This window comes from Calypte anna, chromosome Z (assembly GCF_003957555.1).
Source record: "Calypte anna isolate BGI_N300 chromosome Z, bCalAnn1_v1.p, whole genome shotgun sequence".
In the NCBI taxonomy this organism is placed as follows: Eukaryota; Metazoa; Chordata; class Aves; order Apodiformes; family Trochilidae; genus Calypte; species Calypte anna.
Genome location: NC_044274.1, coordinates 59972839 through 59994790, shown reverse-complemented (window position 1 = coordinate 59994790; position 21952 = coordinate 59972839). Strand labels below are relative to the sequence as shown.

At 39.7% G+C, this 21952-nt stretch overlaps 1 protein-coding gene across 1 annotated transcript in view; it reads right to left on the bottom strand.

The window, feature by feature from the left end:
• The window catches only part of DGKQ (diacylglycerol kinase theta), an 87503-nt gene that overhangs the window by 11493 nt on the left and 54058 nt on the right, over positions 1–21952 (bottom strand). The window contains exons 11-21 of the mRNA XM_030467618.1: positions 21421–21475; positions 20504–20565; positions 20089–20239; positions 19196–19234; positions 17465–17580; positions 9381–9532; positions 7772–7920; positions 7070–7251; positions 5531–5631; positions 3243–3389; positions 1571–1682 (exon numbers count right to left, since the gene is read on the bottom strand). Coding sequence (XP_030323478.1) covers positions 1571–1682; positions 3243–3389; positions 5531–5631; positions 7070–7251; positions 7772–7920; positions 9381–9532; positions 17465–17580; positions 19196–19234; positions 20089–20239; positions 20504–20565; positions 21421–21475 — 1266 coding nt within the window. The remainder of the gene's footprint in view (positions 1–1570; positions 1683–3242; positions 3390–5530; positions 5632–7069; positions 7252–7771; positions 7921–9380; positions 9533–17464; positions 17581–19195; positions 19235–20088; positions 20240–20503; positions 20566–21420; positions 21476–21952) is intronic.

The following is a 21952-nucleotide window of genomic DNA, read 5'->3' as shown; positions in this document are numbered from 1 at the left end:
TTCAGCAGTGGGCCCACATTTTCCCTGTTCTTCCTTTTACTACTGATCTATTTAAAGAAGCTCTTCTTGTTTCCTTTTACTTCCTTTGTCAGTTCTAGTTCTAAAAGTGCTTTGGCCCTTCTTGTTTCCTTCCTAACTTCTCTGACAATGGCCTTATTATTTTTCCAAGTGACAAGTCCCTTCTTCTATGAACTTTCTTTTCATTTTCTTTCTCCACAGGACTTTATTCAGAAGATCCATGCAGGTCTGTTACCACCTCTACACAACTTTTTACTCATAGGAATGCACCTATCTTGAGCTGGAAGGAAGTGGTATTTAAAAACTGACTAACTTTCTTGGGGTTCTTCTCCTTTCAGAGTCTTAGCCCATGGAATTCCTGCAAGTACGTCCTTAAGGAGTCCAAAGTTAGCCTTGTTAAATCCAGGGTTGTAATCTTACTTATTGCCATTCTTCTTCCTTGTAAAATACTAAACTCCATCATGTCCTGGTCACTGTCACCAAGGCTGTTCCCAACCTTCATGTCCACCAGACTTTCTCTATTTGCTAATACAAGGTCCAGCCAAGCCTCTCCTCATTGGTTCCTTCACTACCTGCATCAGAAAGTTATCACTGATGCACTGCAAGAGCCTTTTGGACTGAACATGTCTGGCTGTGTGGGCTTTCCGACAAATATCACTACTAAGGAGTGTGATCTAGAGCCTACTTCCAGCTGAATGTAGTAGAAGGCCTCATCCACATCTTCTTGGGCTGATGGTCTAAAGCAGACACCCGCAACAGTTTCACCCCCATCTGCACATCCCTTAAGTCTCACACTTTCAACCTCTTCCACCTCCCATCCTGGATAGAACTCCGTAAATTCCAGCTACCCTCTCACATAAAGACCCCCCCCACCACCTTGCCTTGTTTGTCTTTTCTAAATAGCACATCTAAATAGCCATCCATGACAACATTCCAGTCATGGGAGCTGTCCCACCACATTTCAGTGATTGCAGTTATATCATAGCCATGCAACCTAACGCAGATCTCCGACTCCCCATGTTTATTCCCCATGTATGCTTGCATTTCATATATATATGTGTGTGTGTGTGTGTATATATGTATATATATATGCATATATCTATTTTTCTGGCCTTGGTTCAAAGCCTGCTTAAATCATTTCCCCATGCAATTTTAACAAGTTCTTTACATCCCTACTACTACTTCTTACCCAACCACAGGTTTCCTCAGTTTCCATTCCATCTGTCATAGTCTGGCACCTTATCAAGGATCTTCAGGGCAGGCCAATAAACAGGCAAGGAGAGGGCACTGCAGTCCATGAGCAGGCATACCAGATGCAGCTAAACTTCTAACACTGTAATGCTTTGTTCATTGACAGGTGATGCTGCCCATGAATTCTCTTTATTGTCTGTAGCGATTTCTGAGTGATGCAACATGTACCAGAATAAACAACGGTATGATCTTCACACGGATGCATAATATTTAGGACTATGCACTTGCAATGCCCTGTTTGTGACAAAAAAAAACCATCCCGAGAAAATATATGTTTGTTCATAGTAGGATGGCCACTTACCATGTGAACAACACCTGTCACACCAACAACTTCCAGCAGCCCATCATCAATCCGTGGTTTCTCGAAGCGGTTGTCATTGTCAGAGCCCCAGAGATCAGCTCCAGACCCCCAGCTGCATGGAAAGCACAACAGAGTCACCACGTGTGGAGCTGCAACAAGCACCTGCCCCATACTCTCCTTGGTGGGCTGTTTTGACACCTTTAAAAGCCAGACACCCTGCTTCCCACCAGCTGAGGTGATGACACAGCTTTCCTACACTGTAAAAGCAGGAAGCGTTTTCCTAAAATTTGGAAGTCTTCTCACCACATCTTTCAGGAATGAAAGACACAGTGAAATAAGCAGTCTCCATTGGAGAGAAAAGGAGTACCAAAGAAGAAAGTAACTCTGAAGAGTTCCAAGTTCCAGCCACACAAACCCTTAACCTCTCAGACTTAAGGAATTAATCTTACTGGTCTTGACAATATTCACAGAAGCTACTGAAAAGCAATCAATGATCAAACAAGTATGAAGTTTTTATTCTTGCACCTGATCAAGCTCATTTGTAGTTAAGGACTTCAGTCCCTGAAATGCTTCTGACAATTTAAAACCATGTTGCCTTCTGCACAGTATTGACCTTCCTTACTCAAAGGACCTTCCTTACTCAATGTACCTACTGCTTCAGTGCATTGGCTGCTCAGTATAAATTGTGATTTTTTTCTCCACAGCTCTCATGTGCCACCACAGCTTGTGTGTCTGTGTATCTGCACATACATGTATCTACATGTAAATACATATACTTGAATAGAAAGTTGAAAAAACATTTCCAAAGTAAAACTACCTCTATCTTTTTCCCTTTAAGGTAAGAATGTACTTGAAAAAAATAGTATGGTAGCAGCATTTGCCTGCCGGTTTTGTGCAAACAAAAAAATTGCCTCTACCAACAGCACACCTAAGGAAGTCATATTTCCTGCAGATTTGCCTTCCTTTCTTCCACACCAGTAACTCTCACTCCCTGCAGGTGTCCTGGCAGGGCCCACAGCTCTGTGAAAGGTACCTGGACTATGGGCTTTCCACAGCTGCTCCCGTGGCTCCACTGACACCACACATAGTAACCAACCAGCTGTAGGAATGGGACAGCGACAGTTTAATCCTAGCTGACCTTCAATACAGGAATTGTTTGTCACCTGGTCTCCAGTGTGCCAGAAAGCACCTGCAAATTGAGCATCTCTGGTCTTCCTACATGTCACAGTGAAATCCGAGGGACTGTTCTAACAGTTTGAGAGAGGGGAGGAAAAGAGCAGTGGACAGATGTCACAGGCCTACCTAAAAGTAATGCTTTACTTGAAAACTGCTCAAAAAAAGTCTGAAGACCTTTGGTGAGAAAGTAATCCCAAGCTATTTTTAAGACACAGAAGCAACAGCAAATTGGCAAAATACAAGATAGTATTATGTGGCGTTTTGAGGAGAAAGAAAAACTATGTCAAAATGGTACAAAGACCTAGCTCCTCAGGCACAGTTGCAAAGCCAGGCAATAATAAATGATGCCCAGTAACAACAATCTATTAATGTAAACCACTAAATTTTTATCTAAGCATTTGACAGGTGATGCTCAAATACCCAGCAGTATTTCCACAGGTAATACAGGATGCATACAGGACATGGATGCATACAGGATTGTTCCTCTCCCTTTTACCTGGGTATATTAATAAAAATCAGTCCTTCTATACTTGGTAACTCCACTTCATGCTGGTCCACTTGAAGCTTTATATCTTTGTGAAGATTTCTGGTATGACTTATCTTCTGCAGCCCAACTTTCACATAAACTCCTTTGTTGTGAAACCTGGAAGCAGACAAGGATCCTGTAACTAAAAGGTAAGGCCCAGCAGAGCACTCTTCCTCGTACCTATACCAGTATTGTCCCCTAGCAGTACGTGTAAAGGCTTTACCCACTACAAATTCTTCTGGCTTTATTGCAGAAAAAAGCAGAAGCCATGGACTACTAGTTTACATGCCTTGTATGTAATGGATGATTTGTGCTTTCAAGGCATGGGAGACCCCTCGTATTTTTTTCAGAAAACTCATCCCTTCCTAAAGCACTGCCTGACTGGAATGCCACTTTAAGATGTAAACTTCTGAGCTGGAAAATGGTAATTGAATTAAGACCTAGATGTCTTGACAAAACATTTAAAATTTCACATGCACTGGTAGACTAAATAAGGCACAAAACCCTCTGTGAGTCTTTGCTTTGCGTATTGCTAATTAATTTGAAATAGAATAATCTGTAGAAACTTAAAATAACCTTAATAATTTTGCTAACCTGTGACAGATCTCTAACATCTCTAATTTTAGAGTGGAAAAAAAGGATGAAGATTTTATGGCATCCCAAGAAATGTCAAAAATATTTTAAGAATAATATAAACAAATGTTAAACACACAGTATCTTCTTCAATAATGGAAACCTTTAGACACATGGCCTTCAGGGCACCCTCAAAATAAAAAGCATAAATTTCCATTATTTGACCCTGTTAGTAGAGAAGTGTCTCTGGAATCCAACTGTGCAAAATCTCTATAGCATTATGTCTAAATGCTGTAGGCATTCCAGTGGGGAAGGCAGTCATTTAGCATGTGGGTTATACTCAACTCTTCAGAGAGACACTGTTCAATTCTTTCATTATTACATTGGGAATGATTAGTCCTACATGATAGAAGTTTTAAACAGCATGGAATTAAAGGTGCCTGATATAGCATTGTTTAACATATACTTCTACTTCAGACAGGGACAATAAGATGTGTCTATGCTAAGATAGATTTTGTCTAATTTGGGTACAACTGAAAAATAACAGAATATTGGTAGGACACACACGACTTCAAATATCCCCAAGTAGTATTAATTTTTGTTGCTATAAGGAAGCCTGTGGAAACTGAAGGGATATGACACAGTGCCATAACTGCAGATGCAGTCCTGAATTACATGACATTAAAGAAACACTTATGGATCACTGCAGTCTACGGGATCCAGAGGTGTTGGATACAGCACCTCATGACACACAAAGGGTTCATCTGTCAGAAATTAAATCCTGTCACTTTTGCTTACATCTTCTGTTCCATTTATGCATCTCATTAGGACATTGAGACAAATTAAGAATGAACAAACTGGTTTCTCTAACATTACCACGTCAATACCAGCCCAATGGTTTTGAAGGTGATTGAAAATTTTTATTACTAAAATGGCTACCAAGACTTGGAAGTGTGATCTTTGCATAACTGCCACTAGAGAGCATCACCACCCTTCTTTGCAAATCTACATGTTGGACAGGATTTGGGGAGAGTGCCAACAAAGTTGACACTTCTGCTGCTAGCAGTAGCTAATAACACACTAGCTTGCTCACTTAGGCAGAAAGAATAACCATCTCCTAAAGCAAACCCTTGGTCAGAAACATTTTGCAGACAGCAGTTTCACCACAGTTAATTAGCAAGTCAAGAAGGAGGAAGCTGTCCTTAGAGCAGTCCCTAACGTCTTATCTGTGCTGCAGGAAAAGATGGTTTGTATTAGGAGACACCAACATTGCAGTCACTGCTGTAAATAAGAGAGGAGGGCAGGGCATTACATGCAGGTCATCCATCCACATGGAGCCAGTGAGCTCCCCCATCAGCTTGGCTGCAATGCTTGCATTACTATGTCATCTCAGAACTATGTGGAAGGTTCACCAGAGTACACATACGAAGCAAAAATCTACTGAGATTAACAGGTTTCCCAGGGAAGATATGGATGCCCTCAGGAGTGTTCAAGGCCAGGTTGGATGGGGCTTTGAGCAACCTACGAGTCCACAGTGAAGTTAATTCTGTCCTCTGAGAGCTCTGCCTCAAGCAATATTGTCTGTGGAAACCTGTAGCATTTCAAGATTACCAGTCATAGTGTACATTGGAAAATATGCCATGCCACCAAGTTTGTCCTGCACCCCTGGGTGTCCCCTGAGTTACCTGCTATTAAATTTGCCTGGTTCTTCTTCTCTAGCGTGATGGAAGTCCAAGCTCAACTCTGCATCAATGCCAAGACCACAGTAATTGTTCATCTGCACAATCTGACAGAAAAATATAACTGTATTATTTCCTCTTATATTTATAGAAGAAGAGGTTCCAAAGTTTTTCGACAAAAGCAACCTTTGCAGATGATCCTACCAAGTCACTTGCGTATCTTGACAGATTCTGGACAACATTTTCCAGAAACACTGCACTGAAAATAAAAGCTGTGCAGATGATTGTTGATCTCTGTAGTTATTATTTCCAAATAATGTAATCTTAATTGCAAGCAACAAGCATAATAAAGCAGAAATGAAAACAAATGCAGAAACAAAACCAACCCAACTTCTTAAAGTGATTCTATGCAATAACTAAACAAGTTGCTGAACGCTCCAGCACTATTGTTTCTGGCATCAAACATAGATTAATCACAAGACCATCATGAAGATGATCTTCCTTACTTTGGCAGGTGACCAGCTTATGCCAGATGAATGAAAAACTTGACTGCACCTACTCAGCTGCATTCTAAATAGCTCCCTATATGCCAGTCTCAAGTTTCTACAGTTTTAAACCACTTCTGCAACTAGTTCTTCCTTTGCATGCCAGTTTGTTCCATGGCTTTTCTAGCCCAGTCCTTTAATTTTCTACTCTTCATCTTTAAAAAGCAGGTTAGGTATTCAGGACGAATCAGCCCCTGTCTCTACCAACTCAAAAACAGGTGGAACCTGAGCAACTCAAATCCTCCAACTGACACATAATGCCTAGAATTTTCTAGCTACTAGACGAAAATCTTAGACGACTGATACCATTATTTCAATTTCCTGCTTTCTTTTTACAACCCACTTGTTCAACTTCTCAGTTTGGTCTGAAGACAAAGACAGTCAGGTTTCACACAGAGCTCTAAAATCACCATTTATAACTAATATTTTTGTTTAATTAACAGAAATAAGTCATATGAACCAAGGGACAGGAACTTCCACTCCAAAAAAATAAAACAGATGCTACATATACAGACATGCAATGGCAATAAGACATTGACCAAAGTATTTATTTCCTGTATATGTCAGAAAGTCAGTAATTTTTTAAATTGTTAATGGAAAGATGAGAGTACTTTTTTTGACCAGGTATTTATTTTTTGGTAAATATTTCAGTTCACTAGTATTCTGCAAAGTGTTGATCATTCCTTCAAAAAACTTTTATATTTGACAAATAAATTTGTTTCCAGCTGCAGCAAGTACAAATGCCATTGTCAACTGAATCCTTTTATTTACCCTCAATCAGATATATTCAGCCAAAGAGCTGTGATGTGAGTACTGCAGCCAATCTGCCCTACTGAAACTGAAGCACCAGATCCAAATATTTGCTCTGTCCATTAAGGAATAGCTCTGTAAACTACAAGTTCACAGACAACATAATATTAAACTACATTAATATCTACCTTTGTGATTTTTGCTAGAAAAACAGTTCCTAAGAATCAAACTGAAATGGTGCCCAGCTCACCTTTGGAGGCTCTGGTTCTGCAAGACCATTCTCTCCACCTTCAGCTGGTTCTTCTGCATCCAAAAGGATAGTCCAACGATCCATGAGAACATCATCTGCCTCATCCACAGAAACCAAAATCGAGTAGGGGTCCTCCCCACTGTAGCCAGCTCCCCAGCGCAAGACCCTCCCTAGGTCATTTCCTGGGAAACAATGAAAAACCCCAATGTATAACTATCTCATAAGGTGGCTAAAAGCATCAAAAAGTATCTCAGTCCTGTTCTACAAACCAAGTCACATTAAGATGCTTCAAACAAGACAGGGAAATAGACTGGACTGAAAAATTAAGCAGACAAAATATCTAAGTGTTGTTGGAATTCCACATGTGCTTAGTATCACACAAAGATACACAAACCTTTTCACAAAAAAGTACCAGAAAAAACGCAGTTTTACTGATGTACCTGTGGTTGTCAGGGAGAGAGTATTTTGCCCTCTCTGACTCCTGCACAAACAAAACACACCATTTATCAACGCCCCATCTGTTTGTTTTCCCTCCAGAGCTCCTGACATTTCCTTGAAGAGCTGAGATTGCTGAGACTGCATTTGCTCTCCAATGCTGGCCAGAACTGAAACATGGCAATTTCACTGCAAAACAGCGTCTGTCAGATGCATAAATAAAGATTAACCTCCTGGAGAAGAAATTGTGCTCCCTGTGATTCCCACCTGTTCCTAAAGGTAAGATGGCCACTGAGGGCTCTGAGCACACCAGCTTGTGCCTGATCTCCTCCAGTGCACCAAGGACCCAGCCAACAGTGCCATCCCCTCCGCACACCAGCACTCGAAAAGAGGGGACTTTAGAAAAGGTGTGAAACCTACAGAGAAAAACAAAGCAAAGGGGAAAAGAAATGTTGCAATTAAATGCTGGAAAACCCAACCTCTAAATATGCTATTCAAGACAACACATTATCACCTTTGTTTGCTTCCCTCTCCGTTACCATCGGTTTCAGGATCAACATAAAGTGAATGGAAAAAATGGAACTTTAAAGCTGTTTAAAAAGGGTGAAAAATCACGTTTTTCTACAATTTTTCCCAGTCAAAGTTAATTCTTAATTTTAAGTTAATTCTTAATTATAAATACTAAACAGGTAAACTGCTAATCACTTCCTTTTTCACCAAAGACACAGAAATCTAACTCTTCATAATTTCAACATGGACATCTATAATTCTAAATCCCAGTGCAGATGTTGATTACTGGTGGATTGTTTGTTGCTTTTGTTTGTTTGTTTGGGTTTTGTTTGGTTTTTTTTAAATTTAGTTATAGGACTCATAGTACATTTTCTTTTCCATAGTACTATTTTTCTAGTTGCTTTGACCCTCTATGGCTTTTCATCCTACATACTGAGATAGACTTCAAAGGAACTTTTATTTTCCATTGCACAAGGAGTGATCAACAAGTGGAAGCATTTTGCTGTAAAGCTACAGAGGGTTTTCCACGGGCAAAACAAAATTAATGAGTACTGAAGTTGGAGCTTGAACTGCATTAGAAAGACAACAGACAGAATTATATACACTTATGACAAAAATCTTAAGTTTGTGCAGCTTGTTTTTCTTGTGTTTCTTCCACAAAAGCTTTTGTTTTGAAGAGCCTGTCATGGCAGTTCTTTGTTAAAGCAGTGCTGAGGAAGCTCCTCAGTGCTACTCAGAGCAGCTACAACGATCATTTTCAGTATTATGAAGTTGGTAACAAAGTGGTGTTGATTAAATCAACTAATCAGTTCCTGCCTCCCTACAAGCACATTATGTTCCGTTCCCTGTATTTAGAAATTTCGCAGCTGTGATCAGACAGGCCCTGTAAATTCTGCAATTGTGGCCAAGTTTCAAAAGTCAAGATAGAAAATTTTATTATACTTTCCTGTTAGTTCTCATGAAACATCTGAGGAAATAAAAGCAAAAACAAGCCCTCATCAGGCAACGTGACATTTCTTTCCTTCCTCATGTGATTATAAAATATTTTTATTTTTAGTAATTATTAAATCTGTCTTATTGTGAAGCGCATACAACTTTCCCAGGACTGGATGCTATTAGACTTGAAACAAGCACATACATCAGCAAGTATTCCAGTCTCTTCTGTATAGAGAATCTCAAAGTTCAAATCTGTTTTCACAGTGAGAACCAGTCAGAAGGAATGATCCACTGCTCTGGTCTTCAGGCACAGAACAGAAGCAATCTAGATCTTCATAATATGTGTATCTGACCCCTTGTCTGACCCCTTGTTTCAAAAAAATAACAAAAAAACATGAATGAAAAAATCTTTTAAAATATGATCACCTACCCGGGTAGTGGGCCACCATTGGTAAGCTCAAAGACCTGATGTGGGTTTAGCAGTTTTCTAAAACTGTATAGCAGATCCCGACCTTTTAGACCACCACTTTTTGGATTCACAAATACAAGAAGTGGGCAGCAGTTCTGTGGTATCTTGGAGGCCTGAAAGAAAATGAGGAAAATGATTAGTTAAAAACATGACTAGGCGGAAAAATTACTGCTGCTTTTCAGAAGTATTTCCTGATGTTTGTTTGTTAGTAAAAAAATCCAGATTCAATAAATAAAAATATTTGATAACAAGATAATGGATAGATTAGCTGCTGATCTCTTTCTTCTGGTAACTGAAGTCCCCGTAGCCTGCTCCAACTACACAGTTGAGCCTAACGTTAAAAACAAAGGTACTGTAAGTAGTCCTTCCTACACATTTTTCCATAAACTGTCTCTGCCAAAGAACAGTGTGAGGTATAAGGCACCTTCCAGTCATGTACAAATTAAACATTTTCCAGGCAAAGAGAGAACTTCTTCCAAAAACAACTGAAACATTTCCCTTAAGTTCTGTGGTCGTATTAGAATTCATGCTAATTTACAAGGGCAAAACATTTCAAAAAGAGGGTGTTCAGGGCAGACACTGGCATTCCCGTCCCTACATAATAAGAACCTAATCATTCCTTTTAAAAAGGAAAAGGTAATTAACATTTTTTTATCATGATGATTTGGTGCCCATGTCTTGCACTTATTAGAGCACCTCTAATGAAGTTACTTCCGAAAGTGCTCTTGAAGAAAACCATTTCAAAGGAAGGCACTGCATAGGGCAGAGGAAGGAATTACTTGGGTGCTCCATGGATGTGTGGGAATGGAGCCTGCAACCTCATTGGAAGACACCAGCAGCACCCTCCTGGGGCTGGTTTTCACCCAACCAGGCTATAAATCATACTGTGAAACTATCTGTAAACAGTTGTAGAAAGACCATCGATGACAGCACACCTTTCACCTGTCCTGCTGCAGGGCTGTGGAGCAGGTACACACTAGGAAAGTCCATCAGGCACTTCAATGAGCTCACTTCAGAACAGAAATGTTTGAGACAGTCCCTAAGTCACAGTAATTTGTATGAACAAACTGGACAGCATCCAGGGAACAGCAGTTTGTCATGCCGCTGACAGGATGGATTCAGGGAACGGAACAGCAGTGCTAAATATAAGTCACTTTAGACAAGAATGATTGAGGGGGAGGCGATGAAGCAGCATGACTGCAGCATGCAAACACGCAGAGAGATACCAACAGCCAGAGAGGGGAGGAGAGAGCACCCAGAGAGCCTGCCAGCTGCTCTCCATGAGCTACCACTGGAGACCATCAGCTGTGGTGAATAATGGAGAAACTAATGAGTGACTGCATCAGGAAGCAAACTGGAATCTGATGTTGAGACATTCCAGACCATTGTTTACCTGTGAGCTCATTTTGAAAATAAGAACCAAACAATCGTTAGAGAGTTTTCTTCAAATTTTACTTTCCTAAAAGAGCTGGGTGCTAATCCACTGCAAGTCACTCTGCCAGATGAGTCAAGATAACCACAAATAAAAATCCTTCTCCTCTGTGCCACTGCCTGCATGAGAAATGTCCTCTGCCATCTGCATGACTTGCAGGCACAAAGAGAAAACTCAGTGGGGAAGAGGAATGCTAGACCTGCAGAAAGGCTGGTGGAGCAGGTACACCTTGCTCCTCTTGCCCTTTCCATCCTCATCCTTTATATCCTACATAGATTTAGACATTGTTTGAAAATACTGAAATGTTTTCTCCAAAGTAGCTAGCCAAACAAAAGCTATTTTGGCTGACAAAGACCGAGAATGTCAGAGAACACCATGAGAACAGATGGAACTACGTGAGATAAAGGTGGTAGGAAGGGAGTGGTGTGAGCCTGGGAATTGTTGGAGGAGTCTGGCTTCTCAAGAACGTTATGATGATGTGCCAGGTGTGGGCTGTGGGAATGGTTTAGTTAAGATTATTATGTTAGAACAAAGTATTTTGAAGTATGTAACAAACAAACCTATAAATCACTCAGTAGTTATCAGGTGTCTATAATGTGTAGCGAACTCACAATACAGTCCCTGGCTCACTCTCTCTGGGCTGAGTCACTTCGGCGGCTTAGTCCAATTAGTCTTTTTTTAATTGCAACTCTGCACAATAAAGTATTTTGATTAAGCACAAAGCAGAGTTCATGCCTTTCCTACCCCCTGACACAAGAAGATTCAAAATTTAGTTTGGAAAGGTTTCACTGCTGGCAAACACCTAGGCTGGTGAGGGAGAGGCTGCAAGGCTGTCCACACAGCCTTCTCCACCAGAGTCCCCTTCATCCTGTACTAGAATGACTGCCAGGTCAAAATACCTCTCACCTCCATCTTCATCATGCTTAATTGCAAAAGGGGATGCATTTATTCAAAGTGTGCCCAACACACAACAAGGGCCATATATTTATTTCTGTTAAGGACATGGACAAGATATTTTTATCCATCAAAGGAAGTCTGAAGAAAACAACCCACGCTACTGTCACAAAGAGGAAGGACTTCTTGTATTGTAAGGTCAACAGCTCAAGGATACACACACCCCAATAAGAGAAATGGATTTCCTCCCCTCAGGCTATCACAGGCATTAATAAAAACAGTAAATAGAGCTCTGGCTTCTCCAGAATAAAGCCCATGTTGTCATTTCATCAGTTCCTGCACCATCACCTGGCACAGCTCATTATGAACAGCCCTTTGAAACTCTCACAAGCAACAACTGGTGGAGCAGCTCTGAAAGGGCTGAAATACCAGCTCTGAAATACCAGATCCCAAGGGTAACAGGGCAAGCTGTTCCCATCCTGCACTCTGTATTTCAGCTTCTGCCCTGACCTACCTACCCAACTGACCAGCTCCCATTTCTTCTCCATCAAAACTTTTATGCTACCTACATTTCACCACCAGACATTTCAGCTTTCTGAACAACACAGACTAATCTGAAACCTCAGGACTGGTCCAACACCCAGAAACTTGTGGGACTTAAAAAAAAAAAGGGAAGGGGGGGAAGGGAGGGAAAAGGATAATAGAAATAAAAAATAGTTATGCTTGCCAAAGTAAACTAATTTTTTTTTTCAAAAAAGAATGAGAGAAAAGAAAATATCCCAACATTCAAGTCAAAAATCATCTGACTTGGAATGTGAACATGAACATTTGATTACCTTCTTTCAGAAATCAGTTTTTGAAAAGACTGGTTTTGCACATTTAGAAACAACATGTTGAACACATGCTTTATATTACTTTCTTTTACAGGCAAGTTCTAAAGTACTGGGTTTAAAACCAAGTAACTAAAGTAATTCACAAGGAACTTCAGGGAATTACAATGACTTTTGAGCTGCAGTAGGCCAGCTCCAAGGCATTCAAAAGCACAGCTGTGTTTTGGAAAGTTGTCTGAGATCTTACCCAAATAAATATATACTGTTGCAAACATGTAAAGTTTCTACAAAACTGACATCTGAATTTCCTAATTGCCAAGTGTCAATATTGTTAAAAAACAAAACCAACACAAAAAAGCTGCAAAACAACAAAACAAAAGAACAAATAGAAAACAAAAAATAAAAAAACAAGCAAACAAAAGATGAAACTCAGAAACGGCTGTGTATAATGCCTGGAGCTAAAAAAACATCTGTATGAGCATAAACTGAATAGTCCTACCACCCAAACCAATCTTTGTTTAAGTATTTTCTAATGAAAACCCTAACTATACCTACTTAGAAGTAAATGCACCAGTGCAGAATAAACAGAAGTGTTCTATAAAGTATTTAGCCTTACAGTTAACTTGTTTTCTGTTACCACTCTTCATTAAACTTCAACAAAAAACAATGCTAAATTGTTAAAGAAAAGCCAGCTTTTAAGAAAATTCTTATTTTTCAGCAGGAGTTAAAATATATGGCAAGTTTGTCCAGCAGAGCAGGGTGGTCACATTGATTTCTGAAAAGCATATGCTCCATTGCAAGTACAGAAAGACATAAGGGCAGCACACTTACGGTGCAGAATTTCTTTAATCCCTTAAAAAAGGCCCGATGGAGATGTATTACTGAGTTTGTTTCAGGGCAGAAAGGGACTCACAGCCTGAGGACTCCCTTCCCCCTGTAGACCTGTCTCAGTCTCTGCTTGAGGAGTGAAAGTTGCAGGGGGGCTTTGTGCTAGCTAGAATCTTGGAAGGATTTTATTGCTTGTTTCTTAGAGACAACTAAGGAGGCCATCTGATTTAGACACTCTGACAGTCACTGTGAACTTCTTAATTTATCAGGATTAGCACAATGTGGCTTTAAGCCGAGGCAAGACACTCACTATTCATGCTAATCCCCTTTCTGTTTAGTTTGCTATGTAGTTCTATCTCAGGACAAAGCAAAACAAGGTGCTCCATGCCTGCTTGGCAACCACAGCACATCTTCCAGAGTGGTAGGTTGTTTCCAGGAACTGCAGAACTCTTCAAGTGAGAAGTAAAATTCAACATTTGCAGGCAGGCTGCCTGCACCATCTCCCATGTGCAAGAACTCACAATGGCCCAGACACAAGCTTCCTCCACCCCAGCCAGAAAGGAGTCAATTGCATTTGATGAGGAAAATGTGCAAAGACTCTCAAGAGCAGTAGATAAGTCAACACAGCAGGGGCTTAAGCCTTTCCTTTTCTTTTTAGGGAACTGCACAGTGGAAAGAGGGTGAAAAGTAACCTTTCATGGTGTTTTTGCTAAGAAAGTCATTAGATTATCATGCTTGTAAGATGGACATAGTTGTGTAAGGAGTTATTGGAATGAATTAAATGTAAATTTTGCCCCTTTGGGAAACTCGTTCTCTTTTTCTATAACTCATTAGGAACCCAAAGACAGTGAGTACACCAGAGGGCACTCTACTGCTAAGTGACATTAATGATAAAGCCACAAGAACTTGTCACCTTTGTGCAGATACTGGACTCTTAAAATGCTCTGATTGCTTCCCTTGTTTGCCAGTACTGCAAAGTTTGGTAAACAAGGTTTCACTTCAAAGCTTCAGCCCTGCAATGTCACTCACCCTGACATATTTTTGGGAGCAGAAGGAGATGCCAATACCAGGTAAAGGTCAAGGGAGTGTGTGCTTCTGAAAATCCCATTTTGTGTTCAAAAGCAAGGATTGGTGTGAGACTGCACCAGTGTGGGAGGGAGAGAGGGAACAAGGCTGAATGGACAGGAGACATCTCAAAGCCATGGTTCAGACAGGAGGAACTGGGACACAGCTGGAGTCTCCTCAGGGAGCACATGAAGACAAACGGGGGAGAAACAGGCAAGAAATAGCTAAACAGGGAGATGGGCACACAGGTGTGGTTGTTGCAAGCAGGAAGGGAGCAGCAACCTGTTTCTCAGTGACAGCTCTGACCACCACAAAAAGGTGATAGAACAAGTGAGTGGTAAGAACAAGTGGCTCAGTGACAGGACAAGGGGCAGTGGTCACAAAGGTTGAACCAAAACATGAGGAGGATCTTCTTTACTCTAAGGGTAGCAGAGCACTGGGATGGCTGCACCAAGAGGAGGTAAAGTCTCAGTCTCTGGTGACATTCAAAACCTGCCTGGATGCCATCCTGTGCACCCTGCTCTTGACCTGCTCTGCAGGGGGGTTGGACAACATGACTGCCAGAGGTCCCTTCCAACCCCTAACTTTCTGTGATCCTCTGACAATTACTGCAGAGTGGCACCAAAATGCCCCTGCAGTCCCTAAAAACTGCATTAGAGCAGCTTCAGAAGGGACTGTATTTTTTTGCACTCCAAAGAAAGAGTTCATTTATTTGAGTACTGTGAAATGGAGGAGTGTTTAGTTAAATTCCTAAAGGCCCAGGATAATGAAACACCAGAACAGATCAACACATTTGATCATACTTGACTTTCTCATAAGCAGTTAGTGCAAATTGATTCTGCATGCAGAGTTTTCAGTAATGGTAAGAAGATTAATTGCTTTTGGCAGACCTGACTATACACATTAGAATTGGGCCTCCTTCATATCAGACCCAGAGTAAGTGAATCTTACCGTCGAAAACAAAGGACCAGAAATGTGCTAGCCACCAATTTACTCCTGTGTTTTTAGAAACTTTTAAGAAGGTTGCTTGTTGCTTTTGTTCATCTGTTGTTTTTTATTTAATTTTCAATTTGAAATATCATTAATCAATGGCCTCTTCTTCTGAGACTACATATTAGCCCTTAACAGAATCACAGAACATTAGGTATTGGATCACTGAGCCCAACCCCTCTTCATTCCAGATTTCTTTGTATTTCACCCACAAAAGGAACGTCAGCCACAGCATAAATTTTGTATTGTGCTCAGTTCCTGTACAAGTATTTACCGGGGCTGTAGTTAAATGGTCACACATAAAAGCTATAAACACAGGCTAATAGTATCATGAGACAACAAGCATCATCTAAGGTTGGAAAGTATCTCAGGAGCTGATCTAGTTCAACTGCTACCTAAACTATGGTCAATAATTTCTCACTAGTTTTTAGTGAGAAATTAGTGATTAGTGGGTGATTAATGAATAGTGTAAGCTGGGCAGCCAAAGCACTAATGAACAACACTTGAAATATTATTTAGATTAACTCTTGGTTCACTTCAATGACATGAGTAAATACATGCTGAAATTGAAACAAAATGTATATTCGCAAGTACAGCCCCCTTTCCCTTCTTACATATTAGAAATTCATCCCTAGCTGTGGTTTGAACTGGGGTTTCTAAAAAATAACTTGCATCAGATAACAGCATCACCTGTATTTCCTGGCATCACTTCAAACATACCTAGTGTAGGAAAACCAGACATATACAAACCAACAGAGTGGGTTATGTTCAACTTCACACACCGTGCACCATATCTAGGCTCAACAGGCTTTTACCTAAACATCACCAAAACCAAACATCCAAAAGCAGCTCCCATTATCATGCTGCCCTTTGTTTCTGCTAACAAACTCTGACACCTAGTTGGGAAAAGGGGGCAGCCTGGCCTCTTAAGAATATCACAAAACATAATACCTATGCATGCACAAGAACAAGGCTCTCACTTTTTTTGGAGGAGGGATAGTTTTTATTCTTGCCAGTTTCACATAAGCACTGCCACTAGTATCTATCTGCTCATATAGAAAAAATAATTTTGGCTTCAGAAAACTCTGACAAACACAGGACTCTTTAAATGGTAAAAGCAACGTGTAAGTATGCAACTATGGATACTGAACTTGAGGTCCTCCCACCTAAAGCTATTTCATAGTTCCCATTTATCATGTTATCTTTTTAAGTTTTCAACCTTCTGTGAAGTTCTGAGAAACCAAAATTGTCACTTCACTTGCCATAACACAGCTCCAGAAAGAGAGTAACCACAATAGCTCAGCAGAGAGTAACCACAACTACACTTTTTCAGACAGACATCCTGGTTAAAAATCATTTTGCTCACTAAACCATTTTTCTCTTTTCACCCTGAATCTGCTTTGCTAATATGAAAACTATTATTAAACCAAGTGATTCACAGTGAAGTGATTTGTAACCATAAAAAGTAATACATCAGAATCAAGCCTGTATTTGTGAAAGGACTCTTGCACCAAAACTTAAAAAAAAGTGTTTTTCTCTGAAATCCAGATTGCAGCATTTACACAAGGTCAAACTGCCTCAGCTACAGAATGGGATAACACTTTTAACTCATAGTTTGTGATGCAACACATTCAGTCCCCCATACAAAGTTGTTGCAAGCATTTTAAGACCTTCCAGCTAAACTCCAAACCCTTTTTAATCATTGAAAGAAATACAGAGAAAAAGAAGTTTTTCCTCTCCTTAACAGTTGTACAGATATGCAGCTGTGTAATTATATAGTTTTTCCTGACAACTCAACAGTAACAGGGCAAGTGACTTAACTCAAAGATGTATTATTATCTTTCAAGTACAAGCTCTCAAGTACTGTTTTCCATCACACTATTCAGAAAAACTCACTGGATGCCTCCTTGGAATGAAATGCATTTTCATTTACTTCCAGCAGAAAATGTCCTAAGCTACTTGTTTTTCTTTTAAAGACCTATTTTAAATTCAAGCCCATGTCTTACCAGAACTTCAGGAAGCACCACTGCATTCAGAGGCTTGTCATTGATAGTTGTATCTTTAACTAGCATATATATTCTTTCAGCTTCAGAAAAGCATGAGATTTCGAGTACAACAGCACCTGTAAAGAGGCATCAGAATTATTTCTTATATTTTCCATTACTATTAGGAAATCAGTATCACCATATAACAGCAAAGTTACTCTGAGACACGTAGTTATTGGTTATCAGTGAACTGGCTGTTTTGTTTTTTAAGCTTTGCTTCATACTCTCAAGCAAACCTCAGATTATTGTTAAAGCAAAGTAATTTGAGGACAAAAAGAACAGCACGGAAGTGATACATATTTAAAGACTTCCTTTGAGCTTCAGAAGTATGGCCTGTTTCCATCCTCTTTATCACAGCTAGCAGACTGTTCTCATCATTGTATAACTGGCAAAAGGTATCAGGTGTCATTTTGTATCTCATTATTAAAAATCTAGCAGCTCTACTCATTTACAGTACCTCAGTAAGGATTTTTACAAGCAAAGCTTTCGTTTGAGAACAATTTAAGATCTTTATGTTGTTGGCTTAGGTCCTTGTATAAGGAATATGAGAAAGAAGAGAATAAAAAAGGGAAAACCAAAAGAAAATAAACTACACACAAGTTAGTTTAAAGTAAGATACTTAATGAGGAGGAAAGCAGGGCAGGAAGTGACCACGGCACGTAACAGACAGCATAGGAGATGTAAACTATAAACAGAAACTGGCTGCAACCAAACATGAGAGTCAGAAAGTTGATCAGAAACAAAAATATTCAGGAAGTGAGAAAGACATGAAGAATAATAAAGCCCCCCAATAGAAGGAGAAATGCTCCCCAAACACATGGAGGTAAGGTTGGTTAATTGGAACTGTGATATGAGAAGACTATGACAAAACCATCTATTCTCCATGGACAAATATGAGAAGGAAAAGGTGTATCTGAAAGCCTTTTGGTTTCCTTATGAAAAGTCAGTATTGACCAGCCATAGGGTGACAGCAAATACATAGAGCAAGCACTCTCAGTCTTCAAAACCATGCTATAAAAAGATCTATCTAGTGGTCAGGTGAAAGCGCAGCCTGGCAAAGGACACAAAATATCTTGGGTATGGACACCTAAATGTGCAATCCAAGTTTTACCCAACACATTTCTACCTCAACACTGCACTAAAGCTGCACAGAGCCACTGCTGCTCCAGAAGCCTTGTGGCTTCTCTGGCCTTGTGGAAATAGAACTGTACAGCAAAAGCAAAGCAGCAGCCCAAAGGATGAATACAGAGATGGGTGCACTGATTTCCTTCAGGCTTCCAGCCACTGGACCTCCTCTTAACACTGTGCTAGAAAACAGTGACTGTGAAGTTCAAGTTCAAAAACAGCGCCAGACTTTTGTATTGTGGATACAAAACAAAGAGACAGCCCTTGAAGGGCTTTTAGCAATTCAGTTGTGTTAAGACTATTCAGTTGAAGTACAACTTCAAAACTCATTTTTCTGATGAAGTATTACCATGTTCTGGTACACGAGGCATGAAGCCAACCTTTCTAATTTTTTAAAGTAAGGTGACGCTAATCTCCTGCTCTTCAAAAAACCAGGGTATTAACATTTTATCCAGAGGGCTTTTTGCTTATGAAGTAAGGTTAACATACTCCGAGCTGAGTCCCTGGTATTAGGCTGCAGTTTTGAAAACAGATACTATTTGCAAGGCTAAAAATCTTAATGCTTACCTTGTGCTTGATAAACATGACTCACAGACACTACATTTGCTGCAAAGGGTAAAAAATACAAACACATAAAACCTTGGGTACATTTAGAGTAAATATTTAAAATATTTTTTAAAGTTACATAAATATAATATAAATAAATATTAAAAGTTATACAAATATAGGGACAACCTCCAGCTAACATTTTCCCTCTCCTAAGTTTACTTTGCAAGCTAGAAAAGCTAAACTGATTTTCATAAAAGGTGACTATGAATCCTTTCTGGCATTTACAGTTTAATTTCTTTTGAAGTTACACAGAAGACTGAGGAAAAATTGTTTCCCATACCAAAAAGCACTAAGTATTCCTGAAACTATTTACAGAACATATTGGTTGAAAGACTATTATGAAAAATCAATTACAATTTTGCAAAAGAAGAATAAATTCTTTTCAGTGCATGCTTGAAAAGAATTGTGCACATACGTGCACAAACATGAGGCTCATACTTCTCCATGACTAGTCACAGAGTTCACAAAGAACAGCCCCCCCCCAAAGAAGTCAGAGGTGATATAGGAGAGGAACATTCATGCACAGGGAGTTAAACTGCACTCCCAGAATTTGAATGGTTCAGGTGTGTATTGTTCACCTCTGTATAGTTACGCTTTTTCACTAAAAAAACCCTGATAGGGTCACATATAACAAGTAATATACAGTAATTCTGTGAATAATGAGCTCCTACATCTCTCATGTAACCATGAATATGCTAAAACAAACAGAAAGGCCCCCTGTGAGAGTACAAAACAGTCTGATTGTTTAAGTAAGGTCAGAAAACGTTAAGAATAATAAAAAGGAGCAAAAGATGCTACTACCTTTTATAACATACAAGTGCATATATTTGAAAATGTGCCTGTTTACTTACTCTTGATAGCTAATTCATCTTTGAGGATATTTGTGTATTCATCAGGGGAAAGCTGGGGTGGAAGGCCACCAACAAACAAATGTACTCGTACAACAGATTTACTGTTTTCCACAATGTAAAATCTCGTTTGATTCATCTGACGTACTGAAGTCTATCAAAAGAAAGATAAGTCACAAAAGACATTTAGCTAACAGATATTATGAAAGAAAACCTCAAATAATTCTGAAGTTAGCAATCAAGCCCTCTACACCTAGAGAACTTCACAAACAGAAACAAACATCAGTCCAAGAACTTAGCTTCTCTATGGAAGAGACAGCTGGGGAGGGACAGTGTGTAACTGATAGCTTATTTTTCCTGTAAGAAAGGGGACTCCCTCATTTCTGTTAAAAAGGATCACATGTTTTATTGGGTTTACCTTTCTTATGTCCTTGAGTCTGTTAAGAATCAGCTCCTGACTGTCCAAGACCATGCGCTGAACTGGAGACAGCAAGAACATTAATCATATTTGAAAGCACTCTAACTTACTATCAGGCTCAAATAAACAAACAAACAAAAAAATAATTTAGGGAAAATTCACAGCTCTTTGTACAACTAACATCGAGATGACCATGCAGACCTGAACTACTCATTTGGCAGAAAAAACACCTGAGTGCTTCAAACAGACTGATCCTGTTCACAGTTCTTAAAACACCACCCTCCTTTAAAAGGGCAGAAACAGCTCAAAGTGACTCAAAAGACAATCAGTACTTTGTTAACAAGCTGTTTGACAGAGGATTTATAAACTACATTCCTTGACAAGTACAGTAATACCCATCTTCTGCATTTTATTAAATGCTAAAACAATCAGAATAACTTCTAGCTAAAGCGTGGTTGTAAATGTTTCAAAACTGAGCACCAGAAACCAACCAAGGTAAGACATTCACAAGGCAAAAATAATCTTATAAAACAACTTGCCAGTAATGCTCACAAAGGAATCAAAGTATTAGGTATTTCAGTATATATTGAGTATTTGAACTATGAAGTTATTTACAAAGACAGTTCATCAAAACAAGGATCTTTGCCAAAGTCTCAATATCCACTAGAAACAAGTAAATAAACTGTTACATGGTGATGAAGAAAGAACGGAATCATAATGCCACAGGACACAAGACTGGAAAGAACTAACATCACTACTGACTAAATGCTTCAACATCATGGTAAAGCTTCATTTGTGAAGGAATTTATTGTAAAAAAATAAATAACTGTGACTGGGGGAAAAGGAATAACTGAAGGGAAAAAAAAAGCCTACAAGAGAGTTATGTATGTGCCTTTGGCCAGTGCTCCTTCACTTACCTTGCTTACTGCCCATAAGCACTTCCACCAGTTTGAAATTCTGGAGGCACTCCGTCTGCCAAAAGATGCAACATGTTAATGTGGCTTCTGAATGAAATATAATTTTGCCAGATGTTTACCTTAAAGTTATGTTATACACTGCACATACAGAGTGTGGAAAATTAAACATTTTAAATCAACCATGGTGTTCCTCCCCTACTCCACTTCTCCCAAGCCAGGAAAAATCATCTTACACACACTGCCAACTACACATGGCTCCCATGCCCTTAACTATTCCAGCAGCCTTGTATCCCATGGCAAACAGGCATCTGTAAAGCACAGCCAATTCTATACACCTTGAGTGATCAGCTAGGGTATTTCCAGAGTGCAGGGCTGCAAACAAACCTGCTCTTTCAGAACACGGCCCAGGAGCCAGGCTTGGCAAAAGCATGCTGACCAGTCCCCATCACTTGGGGTCTCCACTGGCTGGCACTGATGCAGTGAAACCTCTTTCACAAGTGCCACAGACCCCTTCTGCAAACTATACTCATGG